This window comes from Manduca sexta, chromosome 12 (genome assembly GCF_014839805.1).
Source record: "Manduca sexta isolate Smith_Timp_Sample1 chromosome 12, JHU_Msex_v1.0, whole genome shotgun sequence".
Classification (NCBI taxonomy): domain Eukaryota; kingdom Metazoa; phylum Arthropoda; class Insecta; order Lepidoptera; family Sphingidae; genus Manduca; species Manduca sexta.
In genome coordinates this window covers 9,945,343-9,962,252 of record NC_051126.1, presented here as the reverse complement: position 1 = coordinate 9,962,252, position 16,910 = coordinate 9,945,343, and the positions used below count along the sequence as shown (strand labels likewise).

The window sequence follows — 16,910 nt, the reverse complement described above, 5'->3', positions numbered from 1 at the left end:
TCGTAATTCGACCAGAAACACCCCACACAAGTCGACGCTCTCTTTCGCACTAATTGGCTTCCTGAGCCCGTGAATCCAATTAGTAGCGAGCGCGAGCGGTGCCCTGAATTTATTACGTTGCTCTTGTTTAGTTTGCTCGCCTTTTTAATTGAAACGTAGTGCGTAACTCGCCGCTGGCTAATGATCACACCTACCAAACTGCTCATTTTTATATAAACCTACACAGATTCGGATATTCAGGGACTAACTGGTACTGCAGCATAATTAAATTCCTAATGAAAGAAAATTGAAATTTCAGATGTTGATTTTTATTATCGATAATATCCTAGTATTTTAATATTTCACGGCTTACCTCGCTATAATTTAAACAGAAAATGTCTGTTATTTTAACTTTAAATATACTCACTACGAAAGTAATCATTGCTAGGTACTGCACTAGGACTCTATCTTGAATTAGATTATTCAATTATCAAAAGTTCTTAGCACCTAAGGACCTTACCCCTTTAATAATCCAAGGTAAGATTATTCCTAGACGAGCACTAGAATGGTATTAACACAGCAAATGCTCGATTTACTTCCCATTAAGTCCAAGAAACTATTCACGACGTCGATGCCACACAGTAGTTATCAAGAATATACCTACTCCAATAACTCCTTCGTCTTATTTCTTGGCTTGGGTTTCCTAATCAATTCTCCTAAATGTAATATCGTCAGTTGGTCTTTAAGCCTTTTTTAAATTTCAATGTTATTACTTTAAACTACTGCCATCTATTGTCGAATAGTAAAATAAAAATAAATACGCCACCTAGAAAGGCATAATAAAACTATAGTTCCATAATGCTTGAGGATAACTACTCATATAACATTAATTTATTAATTAAATTAAGGTATTGTGTTAAATATAACTTTTAGTACAATATAATGTAAATCCCAATTAAAACCATTATTAAAACAAAAATTCTACGATAAATAATTTATTACTTATTTTGTTCTCTTGAATTGCCCAGATCCATAGACAATTTTGACCGAGTTCGAACTTACAGTGATCTGTGGTTTATTGTTTATAGAAAGTTGCTCGCTGTCACTCTCTCACTGTCACTTGTCAGTATGTTGTGCAGATTGTGGGTAAACGATAAACAAATATAAAATAATAATCTAAAAACCAGTGAATAGTACGACAATTTATGGGTATAAAATAAAAAAAGACAAGACTCTCAAAACTTTTTTAACTTTTTTATTCCAACATTTCATCGTTAATCAATCGAAATGTAAGTAATTAATACTGACTATATTTTTTGTTGAATTCGCACATTTTTTTTACTATATATAATTTTAGGAGCTTTATAGACCTAGCTACGCTGACGACGCACCGTAGAAATGAGTTGGAATGCAGAATCAAACAATTTTCAGAGAAATGTGACCACGCTATTAATGAAATCGAAAAATTAAAAGCGAAGGTAAGATATAAAAACTTGCTTACATTGTTCAAAATAGTTTGATAGTGAATTTAAAAAATATAATATACAATACTCGGAAAAAAATTAGACTGCACTCGCATTGCAGGTGCTTTCTTGCATTGTTCAGAAAACTTGTTATAGAACAAATACTTGGAATATAATAGCTATAGGTAATTAGTTTCATAAATCTGTGCCTTAACTGATGGATCTTTATCTAGAACATCAATATAAATAATGAATTACATTGCAGTACTTGATATTGCAGTCTAAGTTATATTTTATTCTAGTACTATATTAGGGAGCGCTTGCAAAATGCAAAATTATTACCAGACAAATAATTTTATATTGGTATAAAATCTGTTATTAACATGATTAATAGGGACAAAAGGCCGGTTGGCATGCTGTTGTAGAGGCTACTACTACTAGTAGTCGGTACTTTGTACCATTTTTTTGCACATTGTCAAACCTCCAAAATAAATGGCCATATGGGTGATTTGACCTTAAGGCAGGTCAATATGACACTAACTTCTACTGCTCAAACAGTTGATGAAAACAGTTTGTAAAAGACTCAACATCTGACAAGAAATTCATTCAATTATAGATAGTATGGGCATACTATCATGGGAAATCAAACCAAGAGAAAACCATGCATTAGTGTTTTCCTCTTCTGTCAATTTCTTCACCAAGATGACATAAGCTTCAAGCTTAATATTACAAGTACAATATTTTTATGACTTATTATTCCAAATAGCAGGCAAAGACTTGTATCCACCCTGTTGATTGATCAGATTAAGAGTATTCCATTATGGTTTCCCTACTTGTGGTAAAACACTATTAATAAACCACCAGGGGTTGCAATGGCGCACTGACTGCCCTTCATACATAGCGTTTCATCATGCAATCCCGAGATTGATAGTAGTGCTGGTAACAGGGAGACATTCTTTATCATTATAAATGATTTTGTTTACTATGTTACAACATAAAAGTTAAAACTTTTCATGTTATGATATAGTTGTGCCTATATGTAGTTATATGTTATACATCTAATTTCATATACTTCTAAATCTGACCATTAAGTTAACCCTTTCTTACCTTATAGTTGTGTCTTAGTCCATTGAAAATACAAAGAAATGCCGCTTTTCTGTCATACCTTTTATAATAGAACAGATGTTGAGCATATTTCCTGAATTGTCTTTGTTGTAATTGTCTATTTTGTTGTTGTTGCTATAAATGAGGATAAATGTTCAGGGAATTTTTGGAACCTTGAATGTAATAGTTGTTGTCATGTAAGTTTAAAAGATACACATATAAAATTTAAGTATTTTGTTTAAAAGATAGTAGCATTTTACTAAATTATAAAATGTAAATGTGTATCCATAACCATGGGGTTATGGTTCGCAGCCCCCCCAAGTTTCAGCACAAGTACATTATTTGGATAACCTACATGATATTTTCACCTTGTTCCCTCTGTATCAGTATTAGTAGCTTGCTCCCCCCGCCCCTCCTTCCTAAATTGTAAGCTTGCTACACACATGTTCACCTAAAAATCAATTTTAGTATTTTGTCAGTTTTTTTGTGCAAATATGAATTAACTGTACTGATTTTCATGGGTATTTGACTGATTGATAGCTGACATTATTTACTTAGGGTATGATTACCCAAATATATACTTTTTCTAAACCCAGGAGGCAAATACTTTCATATTATAACTACCAGAATTTAACACAAATAATTTTAGTATATACTTAATAATTTAAGCAGAACATATTCTTTTATTATTATAGATATAATACCTCATAAGTTATAATGGTTATATTTTACTGTATATTATAATTTCAGAGTCAAGGTTTTGTATTACAACTCAACTGTGACCCGAATGAGTTGAAGGAGCGCTTTTTGAGCAGTATGAAGATATTAGACGAATATACATATGTCATTACTGACTTCAATCTAGCTGTCGGAAAATTGGGTGTGTACATTTATTTTAAAAAGTTTAGTAACTGTATTTTTAAGTTTATTTTATTAAATTCATTGAAATGAATTACCATTGATTCTAATAATCTCTCAAAGTAATTCTAATTCGAGAGCTGCAAGAATAATGTCTGGAAATGTGTAGGTATAATTCTATGAATTAAGAAAATATATAAATAACTAACTATTCATTATTAACAGAAGAGACAGGCAGCATGGATTACACCCCAGTACATGACAGAACATTGGCAATTCTGCCTGCCCCGCCAGTACCCCCTTTCAACTTGTTGGATGCACTAAGTGAACCAACTCCATCCACATCTAATGCTCCTACCAAACTATATCCTCCTGAGAAGCCAAAGAGAATGAAGACTCCAAAAGAAGATCAACTGATAGTGTTTTCGAGTGCATCATGCTCTTCAGAGAGTGTGCCGCAGGTCAAACAAGAAGTGGCCACTAAGGAGATCCAGTGTGAAATTACTGATGAAATGAAAAACATGTCGCTCAATGGTTAGTATAGTTACATCACTCTATAAAAAGCAATGTTTAACATATCTGTCATGAAATAAATATTAGAGCACCTCAACCAAAATTTAAACTAAACCCACTATCATTTCGTACCCTTAAAAATTTTAACTTAGCAAATTAGTATTAAGTACAAATTTATAAAACGCTCTACATAATATATTATCATACTTATGTTTTCCTGGTAATTAATAGTTATAAGTGGTTGGTTAGTTTTTAGAATTAGTCTTAATTTGTTTTTTTTTTTGTAAAATATGAACATTGCATGTTAATTTGTGTGTTGTGTACTCCTTTAATTGTTACACACATCATAATGTCATTCACTACTTTTAAATTATAAATAACTAGTTAACCCGACAGACGTTGTCCCGTCTTAACTATGAATTTGCAGCGCGCATTCTGTCAGTCGCATTTTTTTAATTTTCTAACGTTCCGCTCAACTTCTTTCATGTTTTCTTTCATAAGATCCTTCTCCTGACAATAAAAAACACAACAAAAACAATTTAGTGAAATCGGTCCAGCCGTTCACGCGTGATGGCGTGACCAAGGGAAATAGGGATTCATTTTTATATATATATATATATATATATATATATATATATATATATATATATATATATATATATATATATATATATATAAATATATATGTGTGCACTGTTGGAGAACCTTATTTAAATAAAATAAATAAATCTTAAGAACATTAATGCAATGTTTCAACAATCAAAACACAGCTTCGACATCGACAGTAGAGAGGATCAACCTGCCCGCGCAGAGCATTTTAGAAGTTGATCAAACAATCAACGGCACCATTATGTACGTCGACGGAGCGTACTTCTGGGTCATCACTGAAGATGTTGACAAAGTTTACAGGTGAGCAGTTGTTTAATTTTACTTTTAAGTTAGTTCATACTCATAGATTACCTTCAATGCATGCAGTGTGACTGAAACCAGTAATCTCCGTTTTCCTTGTATGATGGGTGGTTGATATCGGATTTCCTGCAGCAAAGTATTCCCGTAACACCAGGCGGGTATGGAAGCTAGATCATCATTTCAGCCCTTGAATCGTCCACTGCTGGACATAGGCCTCCCCCATTGAGCGCCACAGGGATCGGTTCTGGGCCGGAAGCTAGATACGTTAATATTTTGTTATATTGCATTGTATCAACTAGCATAATGTTATAAGTAAGTGTATGTACAAATTTTTGCCAAATAAACATTACTCTGCATACATTGAAGGTAATCTTCAGTAAACATTTTACATATTTGTTTTAAAGTATTAATAATTTTTGCAGACTGATGACAGAAATGACGGAGTATTACAGTGAAAATCAAATTAATTTGAGTGCGGAGGAGGTAAAGTCTCTCCCGTACGTCGCTTTTTATGATGACGAATGTTATTACAGAGGACTGTTTCTTGGAATAACTGAGGTAAGTAATTTGCATTACTTGTCTTTTCAATTGAGTATACTGTGTTTACTGGTGGTAGATATTTCATATGTGAGAGTCCGCCTGGGTGGGTACCACCGCAATGTCTATTTCTATCGCCAAGCAGCAGTGTGTAGTTATTGTTGTGTTCCGGTTTGAAGGACATTGTAGCCAGTGTAACTACTGGACTTAGTGCGACTTAACATGTCACGTCTCAGGATGGCGAGCGTAGTGGAATACCAAACAATACTTTGTAATACAAGGTTATCTCGTCTCGTCATTCAAAACAATAAAAAAAAGCTAGAGATGTAATCAAAATTGAATTTAGTTGCAACAGATTTTGTACATATTTTTCTTGTAAGCTATATAAACATCATTATTTTGAACCACGTATTGTTAATTATACCAGCACAATAAAATAAGTATTTCTAAACATCGATGCAAGTATACAACGCACCAATACGCATTCCTGTTAGTGACGTCCAACAAGCATTTTGGATATCTAAAATTAATCAATGAATATGTTTCGTTTGTATTAAACTATGTATATAAATCAATGGGATTCACTCACAGCCGCACGAAGTTGCGGCTATCTCAATTAGTTTTCATATGCACTTAATTTTTTACATAATAAATTTTAATTGTTACTTTTTGTTAAAGGATATCGATACTTTAATTTTTAGTACCGCTTACCTCCTGCTTAAACATATGTCAACAGCCTCCATAGGTGTAATAGTTTTTCTTTATATAATTAGGATAAGGAGCCGACGGTGGAGGTGTTCGTGGTGGACACTGGTGAGAGGCGCCGCGTGTCGTTGTCGCACGTACACCCGCTGGAGCCGCGTTTCTGCACATCGCCACCTTTTGCACGCTGCTGCCATCTAGCGGGGGTAATTACAGTTTATTACTACCCACATTTGATATGTTAGATTTTTTTAATGTCCTATGGCATGGTATAAATCAATGACAGTCTATTTTTTTACCAAATCCATCACACAAGAGAGTGTTCAACATTTACTATTTTTATATTGCAGATAGACTTGCAGAGTTATCAAAATGAAAATATTGTGGATGCATTCGAAGATTTCACTAAGAACTATATTGGTACGATATGCGTGATTCATGTTGACGATAAGTGAGTACATTACACTCTTTGTAACTAAAATATTATATATTATATAGCACTCTTATGGACCGTGTTCACTTGCTGAGGCAGGGCGAGTCGATTTACGATTACAATAGAGTTACGATTACAATCATTTAAATGTTATAACTTATAGCTATAAGCCCAAGTTAGGAAAACTCAACATGCACATAATTTAAACTAAAAGTCACTTAAGCGCAGCAAATTAAGCACAATATAATTTGGAGACGTTCACGCAGTATGTTAACCTATGCCTGACTATATATATCCTGTAGAGAAATTAAAACAAATATTTAAAAAAAGTAACTCACAAAAAAGAAGCTAAAAACTGTGCAAGCTGTAGCTAAGAATAAACAAAATTCCAACAGAGGTTAATTAATATTTATATTTGATTTTTGAACTTAAACATCAAATTTTTGAAGCTAAGCTAATATCTGCAAACTCTGGGAATATGGTAGATATTTAGCTGCAGGGGGTCCAACGGAACTAGCAAAATTTTTAAAGTGGTCTATGAGAAAAAATAGTGGGAACCACTGGCTTACACGATAAATAAGTATAATAATATATACATGTTACGGATTTGTGCAAGTTACACAATTGTACCAAGATAATAGACATATTTTCTAGAACTAGGTGATAATTTCTCATAAAAATCTAGTGGACTATAATGAAACCTCGTTTGTCGCTCTTCTATTACAATTTTTTTTTTACTCTTTTGCAGCACATCGGAATCACTCGGCGTGTACGTTATTCTGCCAGATAAGAAGACGCTTAATGAAATCATCATTACCGAAGGCCTGGGATACGCAAGTATGTATTATTTGCTTTAATGTATGTATTATTTATTATTTCCTAGTGGTAGGATATATTTTATATCTCCCCGAATGGCGACCACAGTACACAGGGTGTTAAAACCCGTCACAATGGCCCATGTAAGTGTATCGTGTTTTGGGATCACCCTGTGTATACTCGGTTCCAACAGGCCGACATAATTGTGTCGAACATTTCATTGAGACCCACTCCACTTACCATCAGGTGCAGTGGAGTCACTTATAAAAAATAATTGTAATAAAAAAAATACGTGACTAAAGGTCCCATAAGAATTAAAGATTGTTTAGCCAATTGAAAGTAGTAAACTAAATATAGCTCAATTAGTAATGTAATAAGTAAGAAAGTCAAATGTCAATGATATATTTTTAGTTGACAAAGAGGAAGTGACTCCCGAGGTCAATAAAGAACCAGACTCAGCTAATGTGAACTTGGACCCAGAGTTGGATATATCGCAATGTCCGGAATATGACGATCCCGTTGAAGCTGTGACGGTTAGTATCGATATATACAGAGACTTTCCCGCCTTCACACCCACAACTACATCTCCTGTAAGCCAGGATCGGCAGTGGCACGCATTTTATGACACCGAGCGGTGAAGCTCGGCGAGTCTCAGGGAAAACTAATTTCTCATTACCCGCAACGAAATTAATCAAATAGAAAGATAGGGAGGAATTGGAAATGTTAATTGTCCGATATAGTATTGATATATATACAAATGTGTATACCTCGTAGTTGTAAGTTCACATTGAGGCTTATGAGGGACTCGCGAACATTTCCCTTCCTTCTCCGCTCCGCCCATCCTAAGATGGTGCCTTCTCCTTCCTCAACGTTTCCTTCCCTTTTCCTCTTTCAATTCTCCTCCAGGGCCTTGCAGTCGCTAAGGCGGGGGATTTTAGTATCCCATTTGCTCTTTTCCCCGGGTGTTAAGTGCGGGGCTTGTATCTTATAAAAAAAAAAATATCATGAACTGTCAGTGTAAAAAGAGTATCAGCAAGTAAAGGTCCACTTTGACTATTCTGACAATTCAAATAAAAAAAATATGATAGTGACTACTATAGAAATTACGTCCCATAGCAGCCCAATTTGTTGCAGCAATGATTTAGCTTAGTTTTAACCGACTTTCAAAAAAGGAGGAGGTTCACAATTCGTAGTTATATTTTTTAATACATCCAGCCTATGACGTAATAAGTTGGTATCCAATTCCGTGATTACTCAAAATCTACACAGTGTAATAGCAACCACAGTATAACATTAAGAAAAATCACCTCCACTTATCTTACCAGAAGTACATCTTCTTACACCGGAACAACTTATTTTTTTTTAGCACACTTATCTTACAAAAATTGTATTGCATACCGGTACCTATCCCGGTAGATTGTATTAAAACATTTTGTTGCACCTACATTTAGCAATAAAAAAATTGTATTTGTATTTACCAGATCTACACCTCACACCGGAACAACTTGACTTTTTTTTGTTTTTTTTTAGGGTTACCACAACCGTGACGAAGCGGATATATGTAAACATTACAAAGGCGGGCCGGCCAAGACTTGCTACAAAGGCACCAAATGCACTAAAAGACACGTCGTTAAACACCCAGGTTTGTTTCAGTAAATTCATTATATTGCTTTTGGCAGTGTTGTATTTTTACTACTAGAGTTGGTTTGCTAATTTTGATAAAAATAAAATAAAAATAAAAATGCTTTATTCATCACGTAGGCGAACATAGTTGCACTTGTGATAAGTCAAGGTACATGAGAATATTTAATTATTACTTAATTAGATTAGCTTATATAAACAAAGACAATTTATATTTAAAATAAAATAAATGAAAAATATACTTAGTAAACAAAGAAGCCAGGTCGGGCTGGCAGGGAAGCTACTAAACGGAAAATTATAAAAAATTCTTGACTTGAAAATGTTGTTACTGGAATGTGTGTAGCAACCTTTTTCCTAAAGTACTGTACTTAGAATCTATAAAGCTGGACCGCAATCATTGCCGCAAATTTTTTTAATGAATCTATCCTACTAATATTATAAATGTGAAAATTTGTGAGGATGGATGTATGTATGTTTGTTCCTCTTTAACGAAAAAAACTACGCTACGGATTTGGATGAAATTATAATACAGTAATATTGGTTATACATCCGAATAACACATAGGCTACAATTTAAAATGATTTTGTGTAATTTGGTCTTAATATAATGATCTTATCTATAATCAAGTAAGTCGAAAAAAAAAATTATCCCGAAAAACTCCTTTACGCGGGCGAAGCCGCGAACAAAAGCTACCCTGATAGACTCATAAACTGCATCAAAGTTCAGGATTAGTTTCGAATTAATATTTTTGATAAGTATGCTGACTTTTTAGATTAAGGTTATAGCTTAAGGTCCATTTTTCATACATTTTGTTTCACCTTTAATCTGGGTAACTAAACAAGTATTGACAAGTAAAGAATTTAAATTCACGTCTAGTTAGTGATTAGTTCTCGCAGTTGAAAGAAAAACGTAAAAATAATTAATATGCATGGATATTTCGGCCTTTAAAATTTCGTCGTATTAAATTTTAAAGGCCGAATGCCTCTTCTGATACATGAACCGACATTTAAGTTAATAAATACATTTTTGACTATCCTATGTTCCAGACGGCTGGACGCTGGACAGAGTGGAGGTGGTGGCCAAGTGCAAGTCGTTGCCGCTGCCGGAGCCGGGCACGTGGCACAAGCTGCTCGTCACGTACGTGTGCCACTTCGACAGGCTGTACGTGCAGTTTGTGCACGATGACGAGAAAGAAGGTAAAATATTTTTTTATCTATTTTATACCTTTTTTGCAATATTAGCAAGTTTTAATCCTGTCTAAAAAGTGTTTTGATGTAAACCTGAGTGACTGATTTTTGTTTTAAATATTGAATTAAATAAATTATCGGATGATAATAATTTCCTATGTTTATGCGAATGTTAAACTATTTTCCTGATTTTATCACGGTTTTGGTATAATTGACATTACAAGATCTAAAGGTGCCTGAAACAAAAACACCGTTTCTTAATTTTTCTACTCTGAGTTGGATTATGTATTTTCAATACTTAATTTCGAAGAAAAAAATTATAAACCCAAAAATGCTTGATGACGTCACATACGGATGAATGAAGTAGTTCCTTGGTCCACCTTACTATTTATTTTAAAAACGAATACACCGTTATTTGTCAATGTCAAATGTCAATATTACAATAGGTACGTCACAACTTACACTTTCAAAGTGAGAGAGAAAGGAAAAAAACTGTCACTACTTTTTTTTTACTGTGAAGCAAAGGTCCATTATGTCTTTAGCCGTATATATGATGTAATTTGGTACTTACACCCTTTTAGAATTAAACAAAATTCAATATGAAAATCGTGAATGGAAAATATCTGAATGCGAAAAAAAGAAAAAATGTGGGTCTCATAATTTTAGAACAAGTTTCATAAAATATAAACATTTAAGTACTTATGTTGAAAAAATGAAATGTTGTCAATTGTAAAATGTAGGTAGACATTGTAGATACTTATTGAACGACCTACATCTCAGTTCCCTTGTGACCATGAAGGCTACAGTCTTCGAAACGTCGAGAGAAAATTATAATACAAAAACCGCGATAAAATCTGAAAAATATTTCTACACTACATTCCACCCGCTGGGTATGCGATCTTTTATAATGTACACGGCCATTGCGTTTCAGAGGACATTCCCGAGTTCGGCGTGATTCTACCCCCAACGACCCTGACGAGTCTCATAAAAGACATGAATAGTCCTGCCACGAGAATGAATTACAAACCATTGACGGTAAGACTATTTCAATAGGCCAGTTCGATTATAGTTAAAATATGTGAGTGTAAAGATAAAATGTTAGAGCCTTGTCGAATTTTATCGATAACTAATAAAACTGTATAGCTTACTTTTATTATGGGAGTCTGACTTCTAGCTTGAGGATTCTTGATATAATAATATTAAACTCCGAAGATAATAGTAAATTTTTATTTGAATCTTCACGAGTACGTAATATACAGCTGCGTACTTACCGATATTTTCAATAAGTGAACCCATTCGCTATTTTCGATCTAATCCAAAAAGGGACCAATCAGAACAATTTTTTTTTTGGCGTGTTTACAAAAAACTTATTTTGATTGGTTCATTCTCGGAATCGAAGATTGAGATTAGGATCGTTTGTTAAAAACGGCTGTAAATACGCTTAGCGTGGAGCAACTCGATAAGTGTTAAGATAGTTTACCTATTTACAGATAAGTCCAGCGCCAGGTGAGCTGGTAGCCGCGCTGTACCCCATGGACGGTAACTGGTACCGCGCTCGCGTCCTGTCCGTCACTCGCGCAGATCAAAACGTTGAGGTACGTTATTTTATGTTTATGCTTGCTCACCTATCGTTTTTCGTTAAAATAATGTGATGGATTATATTGTATGTCGTCTCAGGTGCAGTACATAGACTACGGCACGATACTGTGGGTGAAGGAGGACCAGATAAAGGTGCTGGAGGCGCGGTACCAGTGGCTGCCGATGCAGGCACTGCGCTGTGTGCTGGCGGGCGTGCGCGCGCGCGGCCGCGACTCGCAGCTGTGGGGCGCCGCGCGCCGCGCGCTCACCGACCGCGCCTTCAACCGCGCGCTCGACGCGCACGTCGTGTCAGTACACCACACACACCACACACACACACCACACACACGCCACACACCACTGTACACTGCGTGCTGGCGGGCGTGCGCGCGCGGCCGCGACTCGCAGCTGTGGGCGCCGCGCGCCGCGCGCTCACCGACCGCGCCTTCAACCGCGCGCTCGACGCGCACGTCGTGTCAGTACACCACACACACCACACACACACCACACACACGCCACACACCACTGTACACTGCGTGCTGGCGGGCGTGCGCGCGGCCGCGACTCGCAGCTGTGGGGCGCCGCGCGCCGCGCGCTCACCGACTGCGCCTTCAACCGCGCGCTCGACGCGCACGTCGTGTCAGTACACCACACACACCACACACACACCACACACACGCCACACACCACTGTACACTGCGTGCTGGCGGGCGTGCGCGCGCGGCCGCGACTCGCAGCTGTGGGCGCCGCGCGCCGCGCGCTCACCGACCGCGCCTTCAACCGCGCGCTCGACGCGCACGTCGTGTCAGTACACCACACACACCACACACACACCACACACACGCCACACACCACTGTACACTGCGTGCTGGCGGGCGTGCGCGCGCGGCCGCGACTCGCAGCTGTGGGGCGCCGCGCGCCGCGCGCTCACCGACCGCGCCTTCAACCGCGCGCTCGACGCGCACGTCGTGTCAGTACACCACACACACCACACACACACCACACACACACCCCACACACCACTGTACACTGCGTGCTGGCGGGCGTGCGCGCGCGGCCGCGACTCGCAGCTGTGGGGCGCCGCGCGCCGCGCGCTCACCGACCGCGCCTTCAACCGCGCGCTCGACGCGCACGTCGTGTCAGTACACCACACACACCACACACACACCACACACACGCCACACACCACTGTACACTGCGTGCTGGCGGGCGTGCGCGCGCGGCCGCGACTCGCAGCTGTGGGGCGCCGCGCGCCGCGCGCTCACCGACTGCGCCTTCAACCGCGCGCTCGACGCGCACGTCGTGTCAGTACACCACACACACCACACACACACCACACACACGCCACACACCACTGTACACTGCGTGCTGGCGGGCGTGCGCGCGCGGCCGCGACTCGCAGCTGTGGGGCGCCGCGCGCCGCGCGCTCACCGACCGCGCCTTCAACCGCGCGCTCGACGCGCACGTCGTATCAGTACACCACACACACCACACACACACCACACACACGCCACACACCACTGTACACTGCGTGCTGGCGGGCGTGCGCGCGCGGCCGCGACTCGCAGCTGTGGGGCGCCGCGCGCCGCGCGCTCACCGACCGCGCCTTCAACCGCGCGCTCGACGCGCACGTCGTGTCAGTACACCACACACACCACACACACACCACACACACGCCACACACCACTGTACACTGCGTGCTGGCGGGCGTGCGCGCGCGGCCGCGACTCGCAGCTGTGGGGCGCCGCGCGCCGCGCGCTCACCGACCGCGCCTTCAACCGCGCGCTCGACGCGCACGTCGTGTCAGTACACCACACACACCACACACACACCACACACACACCACACACACGCCACACACCACTGTACACTGCGTGCTGGCGGGCGTGCGCGCGCGCGGCCGCGACTCGCAGCTGTGGGGCGCCGCGCGCCGCGCGCTCACCGACCGCGCCTTCAACCGCGCGCTCGACGCGCACGTCGTGTCAGTACACCACACACACCACACACACACCACACACACGCCACACACCACTGTACACTGCGTGCTGGCGGGCGTGCGCGCGCGCGGCCGCGACTCGCAGCTGTGGGGCGCCGCGCCGCGCGCTCACCGACCGCGCCTTCAACCGCGCGCTCGACGCGCACGTCGTGTCAGTACACCACACACACCACACACACACCACACACACGCCACACACCACTGTACACTGCGTGCTGGCGGGCGTGCGCGCGCGCGGCCGCGACTCGCAGCTGTGGGGCGCCGCGCGCCGCGCGCTCACCGACCGCGCCTTCAACCGCGCGCTCGACGAGGTGTCGTGTCAGTACACCACACACACCACACACACACCACACACACGCCACACACCACTGTACACTGCGTGCTGGCGGGCGTGCGCGCGGCCGCGACTCGCAGCTGTGGGGCGCCGCGCGCCGCGCTCACCGACCGCGCCTTCAACCGCGCGCTCGACGCGCACGTCGTGTCAGTACACCACACACACCACACACACACACCACACACACGCCACACACACCACTGTACACTGCGTGCTGGCGGGCGTGCGCGCGCGGCCGCGACTCGCAGCTGTGGGGCGCCGCGCGCCGCGCGCTCACCGACCGCGCCTTCAACCGCGCGCTCGACGCGCACGTCGTGTCAGTACACCACACACACCACACACACACCACACACACGCCACACACCACTGTACACTGCGTGCTGGCGGGCGTGCGCGCGGCCGCGACTCACGCAGCTGTGGGGCGCCGCGCGCCGCGCGCTCACCGACCGCGCCTTCAACCGCGCGCTCGACGCGCACGTCGTGTCAGTACACCACACACACCACACACACACCACACACACGCCACACACACACACACACACACACACACACACACACACACACACACACACACACACACACACACACACACAACACACACAACACACACAACACACACACCACACACACCACACACCACACACACCACACACCACACACACCACACACACCACACACACACCACACACCACACACACCACACACACACACACACACCACACACACACACACACACCACACACACCACAAACTACACACCACACACACCACACACACCACACACTACACACCACATACATACTACACACCACACACACACACTACACACCACACACACACACTACACACCGCACGCCGCACGCCGCACGCCGCATGCCGCACACCACACACCACACCCGCGCCACCCGCTGCCACCTAACGTTATACTTATTATGTACAATAATAATACAAAGAGCAGATTTAGATATAGGAACTAAAATGGGAAGATACAATCTTATATATTGCTGTGACTAACGCAGGTGGTACCGCGGGCTAAAACTAATAACCAACATTTGGCTTGTGTGGCCCGTGGGATTACGATTAGATTAGAAGTTTAGCTCACTAACCATTACGTTTTCTTTTCAGTGCACGTGACTATGACGAAATAACCGTGGAGTTGTTCGACGAGGAAGGGTACAGCATAGCCGAGCAACTGGCGGCGCAAAAACTGATCGACCTAGTAGAGTATGAAGTGATCCCTGACAAAAATGTGCAACAAAAAATGGTGGTACCCTAAAATTTTAGTTCCTAATTTCGTTATGACTTACGAGGAGTATGATCTACAATAAACATTGTATAGACTATAGCACTATTTACGAAACGTGTGTATGTATATAATCAAAAAATCTATCAACTTGAGCAAAATAATCACTCCATATCATACATACACAAACGAATCGTTTTGCCAATAATAATACCTGCTATAATTATTACTATAATATTCCTAACAGACTAGTCATCCGAAAATAATAATTTTAATTTCTCTCCAAAAGTATGTGTTATGGTAGCAGTTTTAAAAAGTTATTTTTAAATTTATATCGATAACCTCATCGTTTGTATTGCTCAGTAGGTTGATTCCCTATGCTACTCGCGAAAACACACCGTAAACGCGTGTTGTCAAAACAAGCTCTAAACACAAACGCGTTTCATACACGCGCCACGATGTGTAATTGAAAAATAGGTATTGTGTATGCCGTACGATAGGTTGTCTATGCTTAATATTTTTTATATTACGATGTGTTAATGCGTTCAGAAATCTTTCATCCCCTCGAATCGGCAAGTATCGGTTTTTTTGAAAAGGCTTTTTTTTGTTTGTATTCGTGATATTAAATGATATAACTCGAATAAATCACTGCCAAACTTTATTTAATCCCATTTTTATATACACTTAAATGTAAGAAACATGAAAGGAATATAAAAATAATTTAAAGAAATTTCTGTAGACTGTGATTGTTTTCAAACGAAAAAATATTACTTCAAAATGATTGTCAAATGTCAATGTCATAGACTTATTTACTTGATTTGTTTACTAAAGCCACATTTTAAAAATTGAATTGAATTGATATATTGAATGCTACTGAAGATTTTACACGAATGCTGTTATATGAATAATAGTAAATGCTGTTGTGCTTATGCAGTTTATGTTAAATTAGCGCTAACAACGTATATTAATAGGAATTCTACGGACCTTCCATTATAAAATTTGTTGCAAAATCGACAAGGCATTAACTCAAATTCTTTTTTTATTTAGTTAAATAATGTGACGAGGATGCCGTTTACCTGATGATAAGCGATACGACCGCCCATAAACAGTTACAATGCCATCCGGAACTTTGAATTGTAAAGCACTATATGACGTTCCACAGTAGGTTTCAGAATGAGACAAAGATTTTAGGTCTTATAAAGTAATTACGCTAGTTACAATTTCCTCTAAACTGGTACACATCAGTGCATGGACACAGTTTAACTTGGCTATAGAAATAGACTATTGCCGTAGACACCTTATAACTATTAAGACAGACACTCACATATAACAGACTTACCAACAATAATTAAAATAAGTGTATATTGCCTATTAAACGTTATTTTTAAAAATTATAGCTCTATTACCTAGTAACTTCTATTTGCCGCTCAACCGGCATTAATCTTTTTGGAATAAAAAGTACTTTATTCAATCCACAGCTCACTGTCTGAGTACCATATTTCATAAAAATTCATTTAGTTATTAAGGTGAAACTGATTAATTAACAAACATTCAAACTCATGTATAGAAATTTTACTTAAGTTTATTATGTTATCTAAGACTGAACAACAAATAAAA

At 40.3% G+C, this 16,910-nt stretch overlaps 1 protein-coding gene across 2 annotated transcripts; it reads left to right on the top strand.

Annotated features, from left to right (window-relative positions):
- Positions 1-1,072: 1,072 nt before the first annotated feature.
- On the top strand, positions 1,073-15,761 carry LOC115443658. 2 transcript variants are annotated; one of them, XM_030169143.2, is made up of 16 exons: positions 1,073-1,268; positions 1,337-1,457; positions 3,297-3,426; positions 3,630-3,938; positions 4,688-4,826; positions 5,231-5,384; positions 6,137-6,271; positions 6,416-6,516; positions 7,247-7,335; positions 7,726-7,847; positions 8,845-8,956; positions 10,002-10,151; positions 11,074-11,177; positions 11,633-11,737; positions 11,820-12,028; positions 15,176-15,761. In XM_030169143.2, coding segments are annotated over exons 1-16 (2,133 nt in total). In that variant the 5' UTR covers positions 1,073-1,266; the 3' UTR covers positions 15,327-15,761. The 2 variants fall into 2 exon arrangements, with proteins under 2 accessions (XP_030025003.2, XP_030025004.2); XM_030169144.2 differs by having other exon boundaries at positions 5,249-5,384; positions 15,176-15,759.
- The last annotated feature ends 1,149 nt before the right edge of the window (positions 15,762-16,910 follow it).

Coding starts and splice junctions, on each gene's coding strand:
- LOC115443658 (XM_030169143.2), top strand. Junction 10,152..11,073: donor GCACGATGACGAGAAAGAAG/GTAAAATATTTT, acceptor ATTGCGTTTCAG/AGGACATTCCCGAGTTCGGC. Junction 11,738..11,819: donor GCGCAGATCAAAACGTTGAG/GTACGTTATTTT, acceptor ATGTCGTCTCAG/GTGCAGTACATAGACTACGG.